This window comes from Cucumis melo, chromosome 5 (genome assembly GCF_025177605.1).
Source record: "Cucumis melo cultivar AY chromosome 5, USDA_Cmelo_AY_1.0, whole genome shotgun sequence".
NCBI lineage: Eukaryota > Viridiplantae > Streptophyta > Magnoliopsida > Cucurbitales > Cucurbitaceae > Cucumis > Cucumis melo.
The window spans coordinates 30,263,173-30,288,851 of record NC_066861.1 but is presented as its reverse complement, the minus strand read 5'-3'; the positions used below and the strand labels follow the sequence as shown (position 1 = coordinate 30,288,851).

At 35.7% G+C, this 25,679-nt stretch overlaps 2 protein-coding genes and 1 non-coding gene across 6 annotated transcripts in view; all 3 read right to left on the bottom strand.

Moving 5' to 3' along the window:
- Positions 1-199: 199 nt before the first annotated feature.
- Positions 200-16,059, bottom strand: LOC103498967 (auxin response factor 19). Of its 3 annotated transcripts, none has more exons than XM_051084935.1 (14): positions 15,400-16,059; positions 14,747-15,177; positions 12,580-12,692; positions 12,397-12,492; positions 12,006-12,062; positions 11,750-11,905; positions 11,077-11,161; positions 8,179-8,269; positions 7,935-8,099; positions 7,642-7,837; positions 6,954-7,092; positions 5,038-6,857; positions 1,134-1,324; positions 200-1,042 (listed from the first exon to the last, which is right to left on the bottom strand). In XM_051084935.1, exons 2-14 carry the CDS (start codon positions 14,787-14,789, stop codon positions 862-864), a joined length of 3,333 nt encoding a protein of 1,110 aa, XP_050940892.1. In that variant the 5' UTR covers positions 14,790-15,177; positions 15,400-16,059; the 3' UTR covers positions 200-861. The 3 variants fall into 3 exon arrangements, with proteins under 3 accessions (XP_050940892.1, XP_050940893.1, XP_008460042.1); XM_051084936.1 differs by having other exon boundaries at positions 5,038-6,833; positions 15,400-16,046; XM_008461820.3 differs by having other exon boundaries at positions 5,038-6,833; positions 14,747-16,046.
- Positions 10,498-10,708, bottom strand: LOC127149657 (small nucleolar RNA U3). Its single transcript, XR_007821358.1, has one exon. It is a non-coding gene; the product is annotated as a small nucleolar RNA U3 (small nucleolar RNA).
- Positions 16,060-21,875: 5,816 nt separating the features above from the next.
- Positions 21,876-25,679, bottom strand: part of LOC103498955 (DEAD-box ATP-dependent RNA helicase 17) — a 28,575-nt gene continuing 24,771 nt past the window's right edge. For both annotated transcript variants that reach the window (XM_008461792.3, XM_008461801.3), the window contains one exon: positions 21,876-22,383. In XM_008461792.3, the coding sequence (XP_008460014.1) occupies positions 22,144-22,383 (240 nt within the window). In that variant the 3' untranslated portion in view covers positions 21,876-22,143. The remainder of the gene's footprint in view (positions 22,384-25,679) is intronic.

The window sequence follows — 25,679 nt, the reverse complement described above, 5'->3', positions numbered from 1 at the left end:
TAACAAAATATTACAGAATATAATTTTTTTTGTTATAACTTGTAAATAATATCTATATTTAAAAAGAAAAACCTTTCTCAAATTTTTTATTCTCGTATTATCCACAAAAGGCACATTTTACATTTTATATTTTAGTCATTCAACATATATCTTGCTCCACACCTCCAGTTTTGAGAATATTTTTACCTCTTTAGAAAGGTTGGAGCCTAACCAAAAATTGTACAATTACTAAGATGCAACTCTTGGTTTGAGTTTGATACAATCATGGGTAAAAAAAGAAATGTACAACCATCCTAACTATTGTGGTAGTGATCGCAGTTGCAAAAAATGTACTTTTCCTTCTCTCTAAACCATCACTCAGATTACAGTGTCGGATGCCAATTAGGGGACAGCTTAAAATTGAACCTCATCATCATATTTACCAAGGGTTGTTACCCCAGCTGCTACATACTTCGGAATATAAACGATAAGTGTTACAATTTACAAGAACAAGAAACATGCTGTCTTCACTGGCATGGATGACTTCACCATGCCATTCGAATTTGATTTAATCAGGTAGCAATCGTATAGTGCTTGGAGAAGAAAGTTGAAACTATGGCTTTAAACTAAATCAACTTCATGATATGCTTTAGGCCGTTTACCACCCCTTCACGAAAAAGCTCCATCTCCTAATAGAAGTCAAGATCGGGCAGCGAGTCAGTCTCCATATTCGCAGTATTGCACTGGCTGAGTTGCTATTTCCTGCAGTCCTTGCCTCAGGAGCTGATTGGACCTTTTTGTTACATTCCAACAAGTTTTATTTACGAACAGCAACCCAGGCGACAGAAGACATGGTCAGTTATATCTTGAACACCACAAGCCTCATCGATTGAACGATGCAGCCGAGTTGTCATCATACTGCCCTCTCCATGCATTTCCACTATCTGTCCCACTGCAAGCTTGATTTGGAGCCTGAATGTGACCCAAATTCCCATCCAAACTCATCTGCTGTACTTCAGCGGATGACAGGATCTTTATGCTCTGAACACAGCTCACAAACTCCCTGTGCAATCAGTTGGTGATTTAAGTATTAAGACAGAAAAAAGGCAGCAGGAAAAGATTAAGCACAAGATGATTACAAGTAATCTACTTACTCCCAAGGATCATCACCAACTAGAAGTATATCATTTTCATGGTCCACATAAACAAGTTTCCAATCAGTTCGTTGAGGATCTTCTAACTGCCCTTCAATGCCAAACATGCGGGCAAGATCGTGCCTAAGCTCGTCATATCCTTTGTAGCGAGTGACATCGATACATCTACCCACTGATCCACGCTTTTGAACCTTCAGAATTTTAGCAGTTTTAGATGCTTTAAAGTAAAGTTTCAGTCAGAGTTCAAAAATCTCAAACAAAATTAGAAGTTTCAAGCTCGAATCCAAGCATTATTATTAGAAATGTGGTCAATGTCATGATGTCATTGTAAGAGTGTGTAAAAGGGAACTTGATCTACCATGCTACACCCCAGAGAGCAATATCAATCTACAAAGGAATATATAAAATATGAAAGAAAATGTAGCCATAGTTAAGATTCAAATAAATTTAATAAAAAGCCAAAGTAGAGAACCAGAGATCAGCATCATAAATTACTAAAAAAACAAAAGATTTTGGTATGCCATTATAAAGGTTCAAACTAACGATGTGAAGCTTCAGTGTCCACATATTTAAACTAGGATTGATAAACACAATTCTAGGTCATGCTTGTCTGGCTACAAAGTTGGAACTTCTTTTGCTCTTGATAAGACCTAAAAACTATCAAGTACAAAGCTATTAATCATGTATCACAAAATTAGTCTAAAATCTACTCCTGTAACACACATTAAGGTTGCAGGTTATTAGTAAATTATGCTACAGCACTTCTCATCATATTTTCATACATAAATAACTGTGGATATAGTCAAATCAATCTTTCAATTACCAAGTCTTTCCTCCCTAATCAATTTTTCTGAACCAAAATCCATTTTCACTAAAAGATTACAGCCATCAATAACACTTTTCTTAGAATACCTCATTGTATATGGATTACGATTTGGAACCAATAACATTTATATGTTATAGACTTTGGGGTAAGAAACACTGTATTAAACCTAAAACACTAACAAAAAGAAGGGGGAAGATAATACATATATAGGAATCACAACTTTCATAGAGAAAAAAAAAAGAAGAAATACAAAAAGGCATACAAAAAAACCAAGCCCACAAAAGACCCCTCAATGAAACAGGGTGCAACTAACTATAATGGTGCAACTAACTATAATATTGCTTAAAGATTAGTTACAAAAAGGCTTCAAAATCAAAAACCAAAGGGCGACATCACCAAGGACCATACATCACTAGGGTCTCTCTCAAACCCTTTAAACTCTGTTATTTCATTCTCCCCATAAGACCCATAAAATGGTGCACACCCCAACTTTCCAAAGAAAAGCAACCATTCTCTCTTAAAGGCGGATGTCGAAGGAACTCCCTGATTGAACCACAAGACTCCTCTAAGGAGCCAACATGAAACCAAACTCATGAAAAAAGCAGCACCATATCGACTTGCAAATTCACAACTCTAGAGCAAATGATCCATTTCTTGCGATAGAAGGAACAACTAAGAAGGTAGCTTCCTCAAAATTCAGTTCATTGAGTTTGCACGACCCAATAAAACTTACCAAGAAAAGAACTTAATTTTCTTTGGAATATTAATCCTCCACAAAGCATCAAAGATTGAATTACCAACGGGAGAGGGATCCAACAAATATCAAAAGGAAGACTTACAAGAAAAACCTTCAAGCGGATTGAGACTCCAAACACGAACGTCCCTCCACCAACCTCTAAAGTCATACTTCTCCAATTGAAGACAGGAGACGTATGACAAGTGGGGAAGATGAGAAGACAAAATACTGTAAAGATACTTCCCCCACCATGAAGTCAAATAAGAATAGAAGAAGGTTCTTTTAGTGGATTGGCTTAAATAACTACAAAATTGATTTACACATTAAGTAAAGAGAGGAGGAAATACGATGATAGACCACCACCTCCTATATTACATCAGTACAGCCATAGAGGAAAGAAATAGATAGCAAGTTAGTTAGCCTAAACAACCAAATAAATAGTTAGGCTGTTATAGAAGTTTGTTACAGAAATAGTTAGAAAGTTAGTTAGGAAATCTGTTAAAGAAGTAGTTGAATATGTGCATTATAAATAGTTATAGAAGTCCAGTGAATAGGCAGAGAAAATCTTATGAAGAAAGTCTTGTGTTAATTCTTGAAAGATAGAATAACCGAGAGAGAGAGGATTACTACTTGTAATTGAGATTTGATATCAATAAAGTGTAATTGAATACTAGTGGAGTTCCATCAAATTGGTATCAGAGCAGTTCAATCCTGGACAAGGAAAGAAAAATGGCAAAGAAAGCCGAAGAGAGATTTGAAGTCATTGAGCAAGAGATTATCAACATCCAAACCGAGTTACAAAGAATACCGATACTTGAAGCGAAAATCACGAAACACTTAGAGAAGATAGATTCTCAGAATGAACAAATTCAACATCATCAACAATTAATCTTGAAGTATATCGAAGGAATGATGAAAGAACGATCAATAACACACGAATCGGATGGATCATCAAGCAAAATGAAAACAAAAATGGCAGAACTAATCGATGAAGTGAACGGAAATGAAAAAGATGGTGAAGAGAAAAACAATGATCGAAGTAAGTTCAAAAAAATCGAGATGCCAGTGTTTAATGGTGAAGATCCAGATGCGTGGCTATTTCGTGCAGATCGTTATTTCCAAATTCATAGGCTTACTGATTATGAGAAAATGATCGTGGCGACAATCAGTTTCGAAGGACCAGCCTTAAATTGGTATAGAGTGCAGGAAGAACGAGACAATTTCAAGAATTGGTTGGATTTAAAAGAACGATTACTCATACGATTCCGATCAGTAAGGGAAGGATCGATTTGCGGGCAGTTCCTAAGAATCCGACAAGAATCAAGAATGGAGGAATATCGTAATCAATTCGATAAATTGATGGCGCCTGTATCAGATTTACCAGATCGGGTAATTGAGGAAACATTTATGAATGGACTTTTACCGTGGATTAAGGCCGAGGTCGAGTTTTGTAGACCGGTCGGTTTAGCCGAAATGATGCTATTGGCCCAGCTCACTAAAAATTGGGAAATCATCCGAAACGAAGCCAATCTTAAAAGCTACAATGGAGGGGAACATCAAACAGAATCAGCAGAAACGCCCTATCTGATCGAGAACCATGAATGGAGAGCTGACCCAGAAGAAGTTTATGGATACATGAAGAATAAGATTGCTGGATGGGATGTGCTGATCAAATGGAAAGGATTGTCTCGAAATGAGGCAACATGGGAAGATTATGATGAAATTCAACAGAAGTTTCCCTAGCTTCACCTTGAGGACAAGGTGAATTTGGAGGAGGAGTGTAATGATAGACCACCACCTCCTATAATACATCAGTACAGCCATAAAGGAAAGAAATAGATAGCAAGTTAGTTAGCGTGAACAACCAAATAAATAGTTAGGCTGTTATAGAAGTTTGTTATAGAAATAGTTAGAAAGTTAGTTAGGAAATCTGTTAAAGAAGTAGTTGAATATGTGCATTATAAATAACTATAGAAGTCCAGTGAATAGGAGAGAAAATCTTATGAAGAAAGTCTTGTGTTAATTCTTGAAAGATAGAATAACCGAGAGAGAGAGGATTACTACTTGTAATTGAGATTTGATCAATAAAGTGTAATTGAATACCAGTGGAGTTCCATCATACGACTAAATCCATAATCTCTTCTTGGTGCCTAGCACACTAAGCCTTATGATGTCTCACTAGTCAGTAATCTTAATTTCTCAATGAAAATTGGAATTACACTTGAACATCTAGATAAGAAACAGAAAACAGTACTAAGCAATCGAGAACAATGTTAATCATCAATATCATTATATATTTACATGAGATACTAGAGAAAGTAAAATAAAGTTGGGCGTCAAACCTTTGTATATGTACGCATGCGTTGACTGTGGTTTGCCCACAATCCACTACTCAAAGCTCCAGCTTCATTTACGTTAACATCATTTGAGCAGCCAGGCTTGAAAGGTAGGTTTGGAACCCCAAAGGACTGGGAGCTGATTGCAGCAGTCGACAACTCTGTTTCAATATCCCTTGGCACACCACCACCATAGTTAGAAAGTAAGTTCTGAAGATCTTTTTGAGAGTCATATCCCCTTGACAATAGGGTATCTGGTGTCAATACATCAATGCTATTACTGAAAGGGATGTTGTTACGTGGATGTGACTGTACATCATTATCCAAACATGTAGGGAGTGGGAGAGCCTGCCGAATGGTGCCAGCATCCAAACAATATGATGTCCCGGAAGAAGATCCTTCTAACTGATCAGGAACAGTGCCTTTATATTTTAGTTGGTCCAATCCTTTTGAGTTAGGAAACTCATGTTTGATCCGCAAATCAGGTTTGCTATGTAGCTCCTGTGGCGGGTTAGTTGCAGGCTCAACTACCGAATCTCCACCAAGTGTGGCTGCTCCTTGTTGGTTCTTATTGAGCAGGTTTGATACAGGAACTGGGCAATTATTAGTGGAAGGTGAGGTAGAACAAGATGGAGCATCTCCTTCAGTCAGTCCAGAGTATGCTCTAATTGCCGTGGTTGGTTTGAATTGATTATGGGATTGGGTTATGGGAACCTGCTGGGACTGCATGAGACCTAAACTTGCAAAGCCATTGCTATTAAGTTTTTCTGTTTGGAAGCTGCCTCCACTAGTATTGAACTGCTGCTGATTGGGCAATGGCAATGGTGGTAACTGCTGGTTCTGCTGATGAATGTGTTGCTGCTGTAGCAGCTGAGGCGGTAATAGTGGGCTAGCTGGGGAAAGCAACGGTTGTTGCTGGTGTTGTTGCTGGAGCTTCTGTAGCAGCTGCAATTGAAGTTGTTGCTCAGTTGGGATTGGCTGTGAAAATTGCTGAACTTGAGGCTGCTGTTGTGCTTTTTGAGACAGACTTTGTTGCAATAATTGTAGTGGGGCCTGTTGAAATTGTGTCGGCTGCTGCTGTCTCGGAAGAAGGCTAGATTGCTGCTCTATTTGTGGCTGAAGCTGTGTTTCTTCTGATAAAGATGTAGTCTGAAATGAATTCTTATTAGATGGTTGACTAGTTTGATGGGATTGAATATTGCTTGCAAGCAATTGCTGCTGTTGTAGCTGAGAGTATACAAGCGGTTGTTGCAAACTTGGATTTGGCAAATGGTTAGCAGGAGTTACACTGTTGTTAAGAAGAACAGATTGCGAGGTCTGCTGGTGCCGCTGTGACTGTTGTGACTGGAGTTGCTGCTGCTGGGGCAGCTGCTGCAGTTGTTGTTGCTGCTGTTGTTCCTGGGGTGGCAATTGCTGCTGCTGTAACTGTTGGCTTGCAGAAACTTGTAACAATTGCTGCAGCTGCTGCTGTTGGGACCACGTAGTTGGAGGCATTTGGCCAACTTGGTTCTGTTGATTTGCTTTGCTGAATTGGAGATTTGGTGAAGACAGTACTGGTGCTTGAAAACTCAATAATTTGGATGGGTCATCATTGGTAAGAGTTCCATGCAAAGCACTAGGCGCAACCACAGACGGCAAAATTCCAGATTGTGCTGCTGGGAACTGATTATTATGTTGCATGCTCATCCACTGCACTAAACTTAAACCAGGAAAGATTGAGCTTGGCGTATCTTTCATGCCAAAGTCATCACCAAACCATGGCATGGCTCTCTTAAAAGCATTTTCAATATCAGATTCGTCATCTGCATGATAAAACATAAAGGTCACTAGGGGAAGAAGCACTCCTGAAATGTTTCTCCCAATGCTGCTTTCTAATCGCTTAAACGTATAATTCCAAAATATATTTTGTAGGTTTCAATTACCTGGCATCCCTTGTTGTTTAGGGAATTTGGGTCTGAAGAATGGAGGCGGGCATATGTAAAAGGGAGTCACAACAGGCTCAACTTCCCATATTGAAACTCGATTAGGTCGTTCACCAGCTGCCGATTCATCCCATCCAACCTTTAATAAATACGTATCATTGGTAAGCAACAAAAGTGAGGTATAAACATTCATGGATTGAGTATCACGATACATTTTTAAAGTAATGCAAAGGACAACATATCGTCAAAGTTCAGTATAATTCTGAAAAATGGAATTTTGATCTGATCCAAGAAAATTTAAGATTGTATCATCATTTCGATCTGATCAAAGGAAAATTAAAGATCGTAGCGTCATGCGTGTGTGTGTGTCGATCTGTAAGAAGTTAAGCAAAGACAAATCCTCGAAGAGTAGAATTCTAATTCCCTGATCGCACATGTTAAAAACTGCTTTCAAAATTTAGCTTTATGTATCGTACAAGCATTTGCACCTAAAATGGGACAAATAACTGAATTCTGCATGTATATCTTGGACAAGTCTCTCTAGAACAATTGAAGTTAATAGAGGGATCCTTATTGTTAAATACCTGCGAAGCTTCCTTTTACCAATGACATTGAGAACATGAATCACAATTTTCCATCATTTAAGAATACATGTATCTAAATTCTACGAGAACTACTTATACAATACCTGAAGATTTCTCCACTGTGAATTTTTCCATCTTACAGAATCCATGTCGCTTATACCAGTAATTGTACCCATATATCTGCGTACTCCCGACTCCTCAGTTTCAAACATCATCCTAAATCGCATGCCAAGTGAAACTTGCATGTACATTGCTTTATTATACTTGGCCAAAGGTATCACAAATTCAGAAGGACTGGCCCTGAAAACTCATGAAATGAATGTTGGCACCGAATCTGAAATCACACAAAATTATAGACTTATAGTAGAGTGAGAGAAAAATACAAATAAGTACTTACCTGGGGTTGTAAAATATAGTAAACGGACTGTTATTTGCAGCAGCATGAGCCGCAGAAGCAAGAATTCCTATGTGCATGCTATCACTTGATATGACTGATGAAGAGAGAGCTGGCTGCTGCCTGTTAGCACGCCTTATGCCTAAGAGAAGCTGTGACTTTTCATCTCTATAATGCAAGAATTTATATGCGATCAGCCTTTATCTAAACAAGAATTTAGGTGAGTTATAAACTGCTGATTTTATACCTTATAAAGAGCACAGAGTCTCCAGCAAAGAGTCGTTTTGTGCTCACAAAAACACTCCAACCAGTGGTCAGAAGGTGTCGTTTTGGTTGGCCTGAAAAAATGCAGTGTACATTTTATGAATGTGCAAACTAATCAAAAATGACAACATTCATGTTCAACTTCTAAGTATATTTGGGTAAGTTCCCACCATCTTGGTAAGAAAAGTTCTAGATAATAGAAATGACAATCTACTAAATGAAAACGGAAAGACAAATATAAGCAAATCTCACTAAGATAATAAAATGAATCAATTTAAAGTAAAAAAATTAGCTATCCTACAGAATATTTCCTAACAATTGGAAATTAGTCTCACAGAGGCATGAGTCCTCAAGAAATAATAACGTCTGCATTTATTTACTTAATTTTTATTTTTATTATTTTTCATTGACACCCATAGAAAAGCATACGCTCTTCCCAACTTAAACAGTTTTATCGACAAGCATCACTCACTGAAATTCCCTCCCAAACGAACATTTTCCCTAGTTGGTTATCAGAAACTCCCACTCTCACCTTGTTAGACAGATTTTTATCAATGGAAGCTTTCCTCTCCAAATTCCCAATGTTGTTAAAGGATGGGAACACGCAACATCAGGTCACTATCCTATTTAGTTATCCTTTGGCTTTGATAGATGGGCGGGGCTCCTCCCCTTTCCTATTTGAGAGTCTGAGACTACATGGTTGCAATGCAACACTGTAGCTCTTTCCTTTTGTCGAGTGTTGGTGGCTCAATACCCCTTTGCTGGGAGAGGTTGGTCAGGGCATGGGTTCATTTTATATTAAGTTAATAGGCCTAAAATTAATTATCAGAGTGAGGACAAGGAGATTTTCAGCCACATAAATTCGCAGAATAACCAGCTCCTTGAGCTCTCGTCTTAGACTCATTAGAGGTTTGTTTATGTTATGGTGTGTATGTAATTGTAGGAGTTTATTAGTCTTTTGTCCATCATTGTAATTTATTATTCTTCGTTTAGGATTTCCATTGTTAAAAGAAAATTAGGGTTTATGGATTATTAATATTTTCCATTATTATTTTCCTTTTTGGTATTTTTCATTAATGTATTTTCCTTTAGGGAGCGTTTGGTGTGCAGGTTTGGAATCAAATGCCTGAGAATTAAATGCCTGTGAGCTTATTTGATGGGATTTTTATGCCTGAGAATTACAAATGCCTATGTTTCTCGTGCAGGATTTGGAAATCTAGATTTCTGATGCTTGTGATATATATTTACAATTTCCACTATATTACCAATATATTAATATTTGATTTATATTTGAGATCACAATGGATAGGTCATCAGTTTTTACCTAGGAAAAATATAACAAAATAAACAAAATCTTCTAAAATGAAGGAAAGATTAATTTTAAACAAAAAAGAGAAAAGAGATAATTAAAAAAGAAAAAGATGATCTAATAATAATAATTATTAAAAAACTCGAAAAGAAAAGAAATAGAAGAATGAAAAATGCGTATTTAAAAAATGTTATTGTGATTAAATCAAATGCATATTTGAAATGACTAAAAAAATGCTTTTCAAAAATTCATTTTTATTAATTTTTCAAGGTTTTTGGTGGTTGCTGAAGTTGGTGGCCAAAAATTCATCGGCAGAGTTGTCAGAAATGACACCCAATGGTCGGTCGACAATGGTCATCGGGGGTGGTGTTCGGAGTTGGCCGATGAATTTTCTAGACTGAATTATAAAAAGAAAAAAAAAGGTAATCCAGGGACTTAGATAGTGTTTACTATTCAAACCCATGGGAAAAAGGGTAGGAAGCCTTGATGAAGATGGTCGTTAACCAATGGTCAAGGCGGTCAATGGTCGCCAATGTTTAAGATGATTGGTTAGTCGCTAACCATCATGACAATCGGCCGCCAAAGGTCATGGCTATTGGTCATTGACCATCATTATGATCGTTTGTTAATAGGCACGACATCGATAATTAACGATAACAATTGGTCGCCGTCGATCAAGATGTTCACCCAACGACAGTAACGTCCAAAGTTGTAGGTCACCAACGATAAAGATGATTAGTCACCGACGATCAATAATCGACGATCCAAGGCCAACGGTTAAGACAATCGGTCATTATGACTGTCGATCGATCATTATGGTTGATCCTGAAGTTGGCTAACTTTTGTTGCCAACGGTCATCAATGATCATCGATAAGAGGTTGAAGTGGAAATTTTTCTAAAACATATGACATTCAAAAAAAAAAAAAAAAAAAAAAAAAGCTTTAGCATTATACAAAATTATCATGGTAAAAGAGCTTTAGGTTTGTTTTTTAAGTCTGTCAGACCACCGTGCGACCATCCCAACAGGACAAACCTACCGAGAACGATCCTCTATAGCCACCAGACCATGGGGTCCATTGAATCGTTAATCACACTCTAGTCACAAGATAGAGACTCGTCCACTAGACTTAGGTTCTTGTCTCCTTAGAACTCAAGGACACAGATGTACAACCTATATAACAAATCCTGTTCAAGTAAGGTCGTTTGTCATCAGAGCGTTTTTTGGATTTGTTGAGTGCTTGCCCGATAGCATCGTCGTTCAAATATGATTTTAACATCTCAGTTCCACTGCCAAATTTCAACTTCACCAGTTCACGCTATCTATTTGTTGCCTCATCTTTGCTCTCTATATAAACCTTTTGTACTTTGAGTTCTTTTTTTTTTTTTTTTTTTAAAATGGAGACGAAAACTTCTTTATTAATATGAACTCAAAGTACAAGAGATTTATACAAAGAGAGCAATAAAGAAGTCGTAATCAAAGGAGTACTAGATGGATCAGTAGTAATCAAGCAAATATTAGCATATATCTTCAACTAACAAAGGCTAAGGAAAATAAATGAAAGGTTCCATACCGCGGTAAATATGTCTGAATGTCCACGAATTATCATGCAAATCTCTAGCCACTAGTTCCTGAGCAGGGGGTTGCATCGAGTAGTCCTATAATTGAAGTCTTCAATATGAGCTTATAAGAAATATACACATACAAAAAAATCAAATATGAAGTTCAAGAAATTTTTGGTGAAGATCTTTATTTAGTCTCTAAGACGGTAATCCATTTCAAATTTGTCTTTAAAGCTTAAATCAAACACGAGTATTAATACAAGTTAAGTTGCTAGCTGAAAACTAATTAACTCCCTACGCTAATTACTAATGAGTAATGATGTAGACTAGCTGGTCCTCGATACCAACCTAAACCTCCCAGCCACAGTACTAATAGTAACCAATTTTCGATATTTATACCAACATCATATAACAGGCAGATATACACATTGTGTAATTATGACCATGGTTTTTCACAATTACATCTGGGTTCCTTCTCTTTCTTTTTTTTTTTTTTTTTTTGGGGGGGGGGGGGGGGGGGGGGGTTAATGCCCTTGTATTTCTTAATGAAACGATATTTCAGCATCCTAACCAACATAATAAATGAAACTAATGCCCTTGTATTTCTTAATGAAAAGATATTTCAGCATCCTAACCAACATAATAAATGAAACTAATTCTGAAAATATGAGATGAGATGCGCACTAATGGGGGGAAAATCTTCTCGGCTGCACGACGAGGCACAGAAAATCCACCATGAGTGCTAGTGTCACTGGCTGTTAGAGTTTTGCAGAAGAATTCTGCAGGCTGCCTGCTTTGCTTGAGGCCAATATCAGATGCCAACAAAGCTTCTTTTTCATACTGCAAAACAAGTCAGAATATTTTTTTAACAAGCAAGATTTTTTAATGTATAAATGAATCCAATATGAAGTGTAGAAGATTGTTTGACTGGTTAACGTACTTTATTCACTGGTTGAAGGGTCATTTGTGCATACACCTCATCAGTCTCAGGATCAGCCTGGTTCAAACCACAAAACAATCATCTCATATTGTGCGCACATATTTATTAACAGGTTTTTTCTTCTTTTTTTTTTTTTGGTAATATTTTGGCAATTATCCACAGAATATTCATTTCTTTTAAGCCTGGCAATGGCCTGTTAGCATGAATCTTATAGTTTCAAATAAAATATGATGGTTGACTGCAGTAGTCACGAAGGCCATGAAAAACAAAATATCGTGATTCAAGTGCTGACAAAGGATTAAATCAAACTGCTGATTTATTCTTTAAATATTTGTTAGTTCAATTTAAGAGAATGCATTAGATCTAAGGGGCAAAGCCCTTGTAGTTGTACATGTAACGTGACATTGTGGAGCATGCAGATCAACTTTGAAGGAAGGTTAGGGTAGTTTGGAATGAAATCAGTCTCCTTATTCATCGATGCTGCAACCTGAAAGGTTTAGAAGGAAAAGTAAAATCCATCACAACCACTATCCACGAGTACATGGTCAAATAAATTGAAAGCCGAAGTGCATACTTGTTCACTGTGGCCTTGAGGGAAGTAAACCACAAGACTTCCTACTGGAGGTAACGAAACAAGAGGCCCAGCACAAGCATGCCATAACTCAGAATTAATATTCTTCCTTTCACCTGTTCTCAAACCAAACAAATTGCATTGCATTTCAGAGAAACCCAGGGGGAGGGGGGATGCTTGATCGATGAAATGTTATTTATCCAAAAACAAAAAAGAAAAAGAAACAATAACCATTCATTTTATTATGAAATGTAGTACAAAAGTTCCTATTGAATAATAATTACCTAAGAAGCACACCATGGATACGACACCAGACACAATGACACAATTTTTTTTTTAAATCTAGGACACAACAAGGCAAGGACAGGTTTATTAAAATATTCATTTTTTAAAAGATATATACGATTTTTATAGTAAATGAATTGATGCATTTATATGCGACTTAGCTTGATGTATCACAGTCAAAAGTTATTGACATATATATGTCTTTTTAGTCTACTCAACGAGTGTTCTATGCATGTCTAATGCATTTGTTACACCAACAAGTGTCCGATAGGTGTCCACCAAGTGTCTACTAGACACTTAGATAATTACAAAAAGCACCTTCATTGATTAACGAGGATAGTAATACCATAATCACAAAAGAGAGGAGACTGCTTGCTCCAAGTAATTGCTAAAAGAGAAGTAGAATCAATAAAATAACCGGTCACAATTCTTATCCATGAAGATGCGAGAAAAGTGATCCAACAAGAGATTCCAAAAAATGGCATGAACATGATATAACCAAAGAATCTTTTTGTCCTTTCTGAAGAGGTGCACTAAAAGCAAAAACAGAGATAAGAAAGATTATTACTCAATTGGGGAAATTCCCACCCAAAAGCACCTTGTACAAAGGGTGTTGATGCAAGAGTGCCTGACCTCCCAAATGAAAATTTTTACATTTTTAGGGAAGCAGGACCAAACCTGTTGATACACAGCCAAATGAAAATTTTCACTGGAGGATAGGGCTTTGACTTTGATTTTGAAATGAGAAGGCCATTTAGTTCTAAAGACTAGCACCCTGAGTCTTCTCTAGCTGTAGCTTGTAGGCTGTAAAACAAGTGGATAAAATGGCCCAATCATCAACTCAACCTCCAAGAGGTTTCTTCTCAGGTGGAGCACCAAAGATTCAGAATTTGAACACTAAAACTCAGCAATGGTGGCATCCTTATCGTTTGAAAGGTGGTAGAGTTGAGGGAAGATATGTTATAGAGTAGAGTTCCCAAGCAACAAAACCTTCCAAAAAGAGGTGTTGTTCCATTTCCCACCTTTACAGTTATACAAACATTCACTGTTTCAATTTATCGACAAAGTTTCAAGAGCATGTGGATCCATATTTGGAGGCAATAACCCGATGCTAAGAAGCCTTCTTTTCATGGTATGCCATTTCCATTTAGCCAAGAGATGTTCCTCAGTTGAACATCCAAAATCCCAAGGCCTCTAGGACAATTTAAAACATTCCATTTAAGAAGATGAAATCCCTTGTTCTTGTTTTATTTTCTCTCCCTCAGGGAGACTGACAGACTGTATCCCCAAACAATTTTTGTTCTTCAATGATGAAAAGTATGTTTCTTGTTCAAAAAGCACTTCCGATTTCAAGAACCATAATGAATTGGTTCACTCAAGATGGAAAATCAAACTTATTCCATCAAACAAAGGGAATGAATAAGCAAATTTTTAGCAAGTGCGAAGCATAACACAACTTCAGGATCTCTCATCAACCGTGTTCTTGAACATTATAGAGGAGATCAGCATGGAGGGTCAATTCAATGATTGCTAAGGTTTCCAATAATGTGGCCAATTGCAATATGATATTAAGGATGGTTTCGACATAAAAGGAAATCACCGAGGTCAAGATAAAATCATGCTGCATTTCTCATTCACTTCAACAAAAAATGGGAGAAAATCGAACTTTATTTGCTCACTTAGTTCAGAGAAAAGACGGTGTTAAACTGGGGCATGATCAAGATGCTACGTTACTGCTTCCGAGAAAGAAAAGAATCCCAAATATACCATTTAAGTGTACAAAATAAGTTTTTGATCCGTGATTTGAAATTTAAGAAGTGGTAGAAATGCGAGAGAAAGGAAATCAGAAAGCAGATATTGAATACAAATTGAGGATAAGAGTTACCTTCTCCAGAATTGGCTAGAAACCCATTCGAGGGAGCTTTCATATTGTAAGATAAAACCGACAAATCCAAAGGAAATCCGATCACCACCTCCGTACCAGCAAGAACAAACCCATGCAAAGCAGCAGAAGTAGATATTATATGAAGGAGAGGCCTAGCCCATTTTGCAAATCATTAGTACACCAAATTGACAAGACATCAGGGAGCGGCATCGCTAATCTATTCCGATCCCAAGATAGAAGCCTCCTCCTCTTTACTATGTATAAAAAGCCTTTTTACTCAAACCCTAAGGATGTAGCTGAGTGAAACCAAGTCCTTAGCAGAATTATCAGTTTTGCAGCAATTTCAACAAGTTCCAATAGAACTTAGGAGCAAAAGAGTCTTCCCAAGTAGCACATCCAGGATATACAGAAATTAACGCGCCAAACAATGGCTGTAAATAGTAATTACGAGTGTAAACAACAGGTTTCGCTGAAGTTCCAACCAACAGAGATTAAGTAATGGGATTGAACTAAAAAAGATGGCGCTTGTTAAATCCGCGGAAATTACAATAAACGCTTTTTGCGTCCAAGTCCATCTCAGAGTCCAAATCTTGACATGCTTCCTCCACAGAATAACAAAAAAGCAAAGAAATTCCAAGTCGGACTGTGCCTACCTCAGCTCAGCTCCTCGCAGACAAAAGTCGCCGGCAAGTCCACCGCGTCAGACGTAGGAAAAATTAAATGAAAGAAGCGAAAAGGGCGAGACAGAAGTGGTAGTGTTCCAGTTTGGCTTGTGAAGGAAAGAAGTAGGTAACGAAATTGTGGCGGGGATGACACAGCACAGACTTGTAGCCGGGAAATCAAAGGCCTAAGGTAAAGCTAAAGCAAAATGGTCTGGGAGAAGAAGAGGAAGGAAGACAGAGGCCGACATCAATTGGACTGACGGAACAAGGAAAGGGGGTATACAATACAAATTATATATTTTTCTTTTTTTAAAAAAAAGATCCATCTCTTTATGATATTAATAACGTAACCCCAGAAATAAAAGAAGGGAAATGATTGATTCCAATGAATAGTGTGAGGGACTTGGAATTTTTTTTTTTTTTAAATCAAAAGCTTGCATAGTGAGTGTTTAATAATTGGGTGGCCGTGGCCTTCGGTTCCGCTCTCGGCCAGAGTCGAGAGTTATGAGCGCTGGACCACATCACACAAAGGAATGTAAACATTATTTTAAAAAGAATAATTTGAAAAAAAATAAAAAAAGCCTGTAATAAAAGATTGTTAATTGCTAACGACTTTCCAACTCCAGAAATTGTAGCAACCGATCCCGTCAGTGCCAAGTTCTTGTGCAGCCTGTTCCCCTCATAGTCACGAATAGAGGAAAAGATTTCACTTTTGGACAGGACAACATTTTATATTCTTGGCTTTTAGGAAAATAAAGTAAAATAGCCGCAGAAGCAGGAGCTTTCCACGTGGGTCGTCTAGTCTCGTCTTCAAATGATTCCCACCCTCGGATGGTACAGCTAGCAATTGTGCAGGGAATGATATGTGAAATTTTTAACTGGAAGAATGGACAAGCAGTAGCACACGTTGTGGGCGTTGTTGCCTGTTGGAGCAAGGACTTCATGGAAATTACAGACGTGAAAACACATATTCCTGGGAATTAATTCCCACCATCCAAATAATAATAATGGTTGGTTACTGCTTCGGTCCTACTTTTCTTAATCTTCCTTTTTCTGAAAGCTTTGACTGTTTCAAGTAATTTTCCGATAACTATCTATTTCAGCTTTTAAGTCCCCGGACCGTGTACCCAACTCAAACTAGATCATTCACTAGATAGTGGCCCCAAAATTCACACGCAGTTAACAAAATCTTTTGTTCGGATTTAGAAATGGTAAATGAAAGGGCGGAGAGAGAATGTGTAATTAAGGCAGAGAAAACTCGAAGGAAAGCACAGACAACCATGTGAAGTGTAGCAGCACTTGTCGGGCTAACTACCTCCAACTCCGACCTAATTGTGGTGTGGGTCTAACACTTTCTTTTTTCTTTTGGGGTGTGTGTGGTTATCATGCTCATGCCAGTTAGTCACTAATTCAGTGCTCCAATGCCTTTAATACGGAATTTTCAAATGCCTCCACACTCCCACTTCCAATCAATCTAACCATTATGGAGGTTTTGAGGAGATAGAGTTGGTCATCTTTATCTTTAAGAATAACTATATTTTGTGTGATTTATAATAACCATTAACCTAAAATAAGTTGTTCGATATGTATGAGAAATAGGTCATTAATCTTATATCTTTTTAAATCTAAATTATATATAAAAAGCTTAGAACATTAGTTTTTCCTCTTGTCTATATATTGTTGTAGGGTTATTCGATGAAATTCTATACCTAAATTATTAAATAAAATAATTTGCCATATTTTTTGAATTAAAAATAATTATTTATCTCAATCTAATTTTCAAAACCTTATAAAAATGAGGTAACTCGTCTCCTTCTTCATCTTTACTCTCTCCCTTCTCTTTTCTCTTTTAATAACTTTGTTAATTCGCTCTCTCGTTTATTTATAAGTTTTGTTTGAAATATTATGACATTGTTTCCACGACCTATCTTTTTCTTTTTTTCTTCTAAGCTTTATAAGTTCTATTATTGCTTCAAATATCTTTAGAAGAAAGTTTATTAATTTTTTAAAAGTTAATTTTCATAAATATAACATAACACAACAATATTTACGGCTCGTGTAATAAAAAACAAAAGCTCAATCAGTACAATATTTTTATAATTTACAGATTTGCTTTTGAATATTGTGATTTATTCATCTCATCTTATTCTTTCTTCTTCTTCTTCTTTTTTTTTTTTTTTGTGATTTATTCAATCACATCTTCCATATTTTCTTTCTTTTATTTTTAAATGATTTATTTTCTATTTAAATCTCTCATTTCATCTTCACCGTTTTTAGCTATATTCTTTGAAGTTACTTCATCTTCCTCTTATTCGAAATATCAAGATCGTTTTAATATTATTTTGACATAATCTAAACGATGAAAAAATGACATTAAATTTAAACGATTGTCATTGTCAACACAATCGTTTAAATTTAATGTCATTTTTCCATCGTTTAAAAAAAGAGTACATAATCGTGTTAATATAATTTAAACGATTGCTTACCATAGTCAACATGTACGTTTAACATGGACAACACGATCTATTAGATTTGAAACTCTTTTTCCATCGTTTAAAAAGAAATACACGATCGTATAGATATGTTATAAACAATCATTTATCATAATCAACACGATCATTTAGCATGGTCAACACGATCGTTTGGATTTAAAGTCATTTTTTTCATCATTTAAAAAGAACTACATGACCGTGCAAATATGATCTAAATGATCTTTTATCATAGTCAACGAGATCATTGAAATTGAAGCATTTTTTCTCATTGTTAGAAAGAACTACACGATTGTGTACCATAGCCTAAATGATCGTATACTATTCGTTTACTACAATCGATTAGAGGAAGATTATTCAAACATGCATGTGGTCAATTAATTGGATGTTGAGTGTGGTATTTTTTGTACTTCCCATTATGGGCCTATGAGTTTTTTTTCATTTTCGAAATTGTTGTATAGAGTCGTTTATTATATTTTTTAAAAAATCATTTTTAATATTCGTTTATTATATTTTTTAAAAAATGATTTTTTATTATTGTGATAATCTTTTATATATATATATATAGGGGTATGTTCGATAATTGCAAAATATTAAAATTATTTACAAAAGTAAAAATTTAAGTTGACAATAATGGGATAATACATTGTTTTTTTTTTTTTGCAGTAAAGTATGTATGTACTTGTCGTTTAAAAAAAAAATCAAGTAATCCAATGTCAAGAATAAGAAAAATATTTTTGATCGATTATAAGCATCTATATGAAATTTACTTCATATGTTATTGATTCTTGGATTAATTGACCAAGAATCATGATTTGTACAATCTATTTTCTTTAACCCTGGATGAGAATGAATGGAAAAGAAATGCCCAATGCCTTTTGCTTCTTATACTTTGTTAAATTCAATTTTTGAAGTGCAATCTTTCTTTATCAATAGCATCTCAATTTACTTTCTTTGTTACCACAAAACCAAGATTAGACTTCTATAATTCATTTATTGTGTTCTTGAAATTTACTAATCATTTCTTTTGTGAGATTTAGATTCTAAAGTTTCTCATCGGTTCCCTTAGGTTTCATCCCAACTTATCCTTACTACTTTAAAATCTATTAGAGTTGATTTACAAATTACTTGGAAGGTTTGCGATAGGCTAGACCCTTCCCATTTCTCATTTGCGACTATTTCGCTTTTCTATTTTTACACGTATTGTTTTATCAATATCAATTATTCTTGCATTGTACTTGTGTTGTTAATATCTTACAACCGTACCCAAACAAAAATGTCTTTCAAAAAATATATGAGATTAGTAATTGACTTTGTTTGATGTGTTAAGTAATTAAAATTCTTGATATCTATTATTGATCATGACTTTTTCTTTTAATTGTAAAATTCGAAATACCTATGTGATTGCACCTGTTTGCTCATGTTTCAAAATCCATCAACAACTTGATCAATCCAGACAAGACAAAAGTAAGAATTTAAGTCTTACATGAATCTAGCTAAACAATGCATATAATAATTGAACTATTTAAATTTCTTCGATCAACTCAAACTTTCCAGGAAAGTACTAACAGATTGAATGATCCCTTGAACATATATAGTTGGTCATATATACTTTCAACAACTCATAAAATTCATAACGAAGTCCATATTCAATATCAACAATATAGCATAGCTCAGATTAACAACATGTCCCCCAAAATTTGCCATGGAAATTAAAGCAAAAAGGCACAAAAGAAAACCTAAAAGAAAAATTTATTTATGCCCAGAACTAAGATGAACTAAATATACAAAAACTTACAGGGACTTTGCGTACTTTGTTTCGTCGATTTGTAACCATCGGCGGCAACGTGAAATCACCAGCGAAGAAAAGAGATTGTACCAAATCTTAAATTTTGGATAGCAATCGTAGGGAAAAAGAGAACAATTCGAGCGAAGAAGAGGCTAGCCCTTTTGTCGTGAAAATGATTTTCTTTGCGAGAGAGGAAACGCGCGAGGAAGAGGAGAAGTTTTTAAGTTTTTTAGAATAAAAAATGTGTAAGAAAAGTTTATTAAATCAAGTATTAAAAGTCCCAAAATTTTCTTCATTTTTCCGACTCTTTTCATTGTTGATGACGTTTTTACACATTACTTGACAATTTTTCATAAAAAATGTCAAGTACTTCCAAATTGCAAACGTCAAATAACGTTATTTTTGTAGTAGCGAGTTACCACTTCTCATCTCAGTTTCCTCATTCTTTAGCTCGTCCACAGATTTCTTAATTTGGTATGTGTTGTTCTTCCGTAGATCGTATTATTTAACTTTTCATGATTTCATTCATTTATTTCATTTCCAAGTAAAACTGTTGCAAGCCTCAATTTTCAACTCACCCACATAATTTCTTTCATTCAGTCAAGTTATTTATGATAAATCATTTTTTAATATTGTGATAGTCTTTTTTTTCTTTTTGAAGATTCAATAGTTTATAAAAAATCTTGTTGATAAACATTGCCGTGGGCAAATGATGCAGCTCAATAACTTGTGTATACATGAGGAAATTTATGTTAAAGTATATCAGAGATCCGTAGGATTCATCATGGATTATATAATTCGTTGTATATTTTTTCAGTTTACGTATGTATATTCTAAATGTTTAAATAATGTTATATACATTAGTTATGTATACCAATATATACTTAAAAGTTGGTGAGCACCACACCTCAGCATTTTATTAGATTCTTTAAACAAATGAAACATGCATTATTTTGAAATAGTACATATTTTTTGTTAGTTGAAACCTTTGTTTATGAGAGAAGCGGATTGAGAGTGATATCACACTCGTTTCCAAATTATTTCAGTTAAAAGAATACATACAAGAATGATATAAGATTTGGAAAAAAAAAAGATCAAAACAAGAAATATATGAGATTTGAAAAAAAAAATCAAAAACAAAAATTTGAGGTGAGGTGAGATTTGAAAAAAAAAATAATCTAACACGGAAAAAAAAACCACTAAGCACTACAAGAAAAAAAAACATTTTCTAACACAAAATAGACACGAAGCATTGATCAAGAGAAACACTAACTCTTGACAGAAAATAACTCGGGAGTAAGCCACAACTCCCAACACTATTGTACGACATTAGAAGTAGAGAAAAAACTTTTTGTATTGGTAACTCTCAACGTTGTTGTGAAAGACATCGGGGCCAAGTAAGAACTCCCAACACGTACAATGTCGAAAGATCCTCCATAAAAACATATTTAAGAGTTTTAGATCTTATTTGTTCAAGCCCTAGTTTTCATTTTCCGTCTTCCTCACAATCTAGCTCTTGTTTTAGAACTTACAAGGAAAAAGAATTCTCAAATATAATTAAGGTATAAAAGACAAATAAAAGTTATGTAAAATCAAATATTTATACAAGATAAAAGGATATGTATAAAGATGAAATAAAATAAAAGAAGAAATTATAAATTAGAAAACAAATGAACAGAAATAATTTCTTAATTGATTATGAAAAAAGAGAAGAAAGTATAACCCAGTCTTTATCGGCCTACTTTTTCATTCCAAATGGTGGGTCTAAGAGAAAGTAATACACCTGACGTGGGAGTGTGGAGAACACCCATAGTCGCCTTTCCATTCGGCGGCGCTAGTGTCGAACGCGTATGGTACGGGTGGTATGACTTTTTAACTCTTTTACTCCCTAATATCTGTTGGACCCCTTCTACTTTTAAGCCACCCATGTGCTTTCGATTTGGACTCTCCAACCTCCTCTACGCGTTGGGGTCTAGGTCATGATCGACATATTTATTGACCCACATCTCACACAATCATCATTTAGATTCAACACCATCAAGAAATTATTATGAATAGCAAAAGAAAAATTGAAAGTATCTACAGAATAAAATCTATCAAATTCTTCGTAGTCCGTTTAAGTTTTTTGCTATATTTTTTAAATAGTTTCAATTTTGTGCTATATTTGATAGTGTACGTACACATACCAATTAATCCAACTCAAAATCAATTATAGTATAGATTTGGATTATATGTTGCATAACACCTAACTCATGACAAACATGGGGACCGAACCAAAAATAATTCAAAATTTGAAGGAGGTGCTTTGCAGTTGATGCACACGACCCTAGACATGAAAACACAGTTCACAGTCGCAGCACTCAAAATTGCTACCATGTAGAAAAAGTAGACAATGAATCAACAGTTACTTTACACATTCACCACGAGCCCGTCCATGCTTTTACCCTTTCCACCGATTTACAAAGTCCTCTTTTTTGATGATGAGACATCCTGCCTTGAATCTCTTTTCCTCTTCTTTACCTGTTTCTTGAATGATTTTCCAACAACAGATGGTTGTTGTTTCAACGCAAAGCTCTTTGCAACATGCCCCAAATGAAGTTTCTTCACCACAAAAATTCTTTTCAACTCACCACGATGAGCAGTATATGCACGAACCCAAGAGCAAAACGCTTTCTGGGCCAGTTTCATCATTCCTGGCTGATGAAAGCAATGAAAATAAATTAATATAAACCCTAAACAAGACAGAATTGTAGCCGTCGCCATTGTTACATAACATTATATCATGCAAAGAAAAGAGAGCAAACGATCTCTTTGATTTCCAGAAGACTTGTGTAAAGCTCAATATTCCAATTATTACCGATGTTAGAATTCAACTCAATCAATGGAATCAAATAAACGAATTAATGAAGTTTCTTCATAAGACTTGCACCCAATTTTGAAATGGCCGAAGCATAGATGTTATCACATGCTGATGTAGAGGATTACCATAACCAATTTAAGCAAATACATTAAAAGGCATCAAGGTTGAGACATATATCCTCGATTAAGTGATTAGAGGTTCAATCTATTATAATATGTGTTTATATTGTTATAATGTGTTTTATCGTAATTATGTATTGTTGCCCTTTCTAAGGATGAGGAAGATGGTAGTTCGCTCGAAAGAATTGGTGCCTCATGGCTATGTCATAATAGATTCGAACACTTGCTGCAGATCAACTTTCGGATCATAATTGCTCAAGTGAATAACTAAATAAAAACAAACAAATAGATGGGAGATAGCAATTTCAATTCCCTAGATTAGGGTTTCTTAGTTGCCTAAATATATGTATCTTCAGCCTAATTAATAATAGGATCGTTATATTCTCCAAGAGTACAGTTTACGCTTACATTGTATCAAAGCCATTAGGTTTCAAAGAGGTTAGGGTTAAGGTGTAGGTTTAGGTCATCAAGTTGGAGCGGCCATCGATCTACACTGCCTACCTTAGAAGGATTGCCGCAGTCTGAGGTCACTGTTTGTTGGAAACAACCGCACGTGAGGTTCACACATCGCCAAAAAGAAAATCGTTTGTCTCCACGCGCTGGCACATGAGAACGTCGTCTTGGTTTTCGTCGGTTGGGTTTGCATTTTCTGCTGGTCCGTGCATTTGGTATTATCAAAGTCTGCTCGGGTTTGAAGTTATTCAAGAAATACCCTTTTGTGCTTAGGGTTTGTTGTTGTTTCTGTCCAAATCTTCTTTTCCCATATCTCCTAAGATCTTTTGTTGTTTGGTTGTCTGTTTTGTCTGGGATGTTGTCCTCGTTGTATTAAGTTAGATCTAAAGTCCTTGAAATGCCTTTTCTTAGTCTATTCACGTGTTCAAAATGGGTACTGTTGTTATTGTCCTACTCTAAATAGGCATCTCGCATCTCTTGATGTTACATTTTTTGATATTCTACCCTTTAGTCAACCATTGTCCAGTCCAGATCAAGGGGAGAATGACGATCTTTTTATCTATGAGATTACCTCTCTCACATCATCCTTTCTTCCACCTTCCTCAGTGTCTCTTCCCTCCAGCCCACCTGTTCATTGTATCTACTCCAGGTGTCCTCCACAGCAACCTTCAGAATCCTGTCCATCCTCACCATTGACTTCTTCGCCACCTGATCCAACATCAAGTGATAATCTTCCCATTGCCCGTCGTAAAGGTAAATGCACTTGTACTTATCCTATTTCTTCATTTGTTTCGTATACCCAGTTGTCCTCTCCCACATATTCCTTTATTACATCTCTTGATTCCACCTCTATCCCTAATTCTGTTCGTGCATCCTGGGTGGCATAGTGCAATGATTGAGGAGATGACTGCTTTGAATGAAAATGGTCCTTGGGATTTGGTTTTGCGTCGAATCGGAAAGAAGGAAATTGGGAGTAAATGGGTGTTTGCTATAAAAGGTTAATCCTGATGAAACAGTGGCTTCGTTAAAAGTTCGTCTCATTACCAAAGGTTATGCCCAAATCTATGAGACTGATTGTTCTGATACATTCTCTCTTGTTGCCAAGTTAACTTCCATTCAACTATTTATTTCCAAGGCTACAACTCACAGTTGGCCCTTGCATCAACTCAACATCAAAAATGCTTTTCTTTATGGTGATCTTCAGGAGGAAGTTTATACATAGCAACCACTTGAGTTTGTTGCTCAGAGGGAGAGTGATAAGGTATGTCACTTTCAAAAAGTCTTTGTATGGACAGAAACAAAGTCCCCATGCATTGTTTGGTAAGTTTAATCAAGCACTTGAATGGTTTGGTATGAAGAAAAGTACGTCTAATCATTCTATATTCCATCTACAGTCTGTTAGTGGGTATTACTTTGCTTCTTGTATATGTTGATGATTACGTTATCATTGAAAATGATGTGTCAGGTATATCTTCTCACAAAACTTTCCTCCAGGGTCGATTTCATACCAAAGATTTGGGGCAATTGAAGTATTTCTTGGGTATTGAAGTAATGAGAAGCAAGAAAGGTATTTATCTGTCCCAACGAAAATATGTGCTTGATTTGTCGTCTGAGATAGATAAATTAGAAGTTAAACCATGTAGTACTCCAATAATACCAAACTTGCAATTTGCTAAGGAAGAAGAATTATTTATAGATCCTGAGAATATAGAAGATTAGTCGGAAAGTTGAACTATTTAACGACAAGGTCTAATATTGCCTATTCTGTGAGTATAGTGAATCAGTTTATGTCTTCCCCAAATGCAGATCAATGGACTAGAATAAAACAAATCCCATGTTATCTAAAAGTTGCACCCGAGCGTGAGATCTTATATAAAGATTACAGTCATACAAGGGTTGAATGTTTTTCAGTTGTTGATTGGGCTGAATCTCGAGAAGATAGGAGATCAACCTCTAAATATTATGTTTTTGTTGGAGGCAACTTATTGTCGTGGAAAAGCAAGAAACATAATGTAGTTTCACGTTCGAGTGTTGAGTCAAAGTATAGAGCTATGACGCAATTTGTGTGAAATCATGTGGATACACCAACTTTGATTTGAGATCGGCTTTAATGTTACTATGCTAGCTAAACTATGGTGTGATAGTCAAGCTACTCTTCACATTGCATACAACCCAGTATTTCATGAACTAAAAATATTGAAGCGAATTGTCATTTTATTCGCGAGAAAATACGAGAAAGGTTGATATCTACAGGATATATGAAAACTGAAGAACAATTGGGAGATATCCTTACCAAAGCAGTAAATGGAGCAAGAATAAACTATTTGTGCAACAAGCAGGGCATGATTGGTATATTTGCTTTAGGTTGAGGGGGAGTGTTATAATATGTGTTTAAATTGTTATAATACGTGTTTTATAGTAATTAAATATTGCCATCCTTTATTGTAATTTCACTTCCCTGGATTAAAGTTTCGTAGTTGCCTATATATATGTGTCTTCAGCCTATTAACAATAGGATCATTATATTCTCCAAGACAATTTACGTTTACACAATCCTTCTA

Excerpts from the sequence above, each read along its gene's own strand:
- LOC103498967 (XM_051084935.1), bottom strand. The coding sequence starts at position 14,789 with ATGAAAGCTCCCTCGAATGGGTTTCTAGCCAATTCTGGAGAAG. Across the intron at positions 11,162-11,749 it reads AGAAGATTTTCCCCCCATTA|GACTACTCGATGCAACCCCC; the intron begins GTGCGCATCTCA and ends CTTCAATTATAG. Across the intron at positions 8,100-8,178 it reads GACTCTGTGCTCTTTATAAG|AGATGAAAAGTCACAGCTTC; the intron begins GTATAAAATCAG and ends CTTGCATTATAG.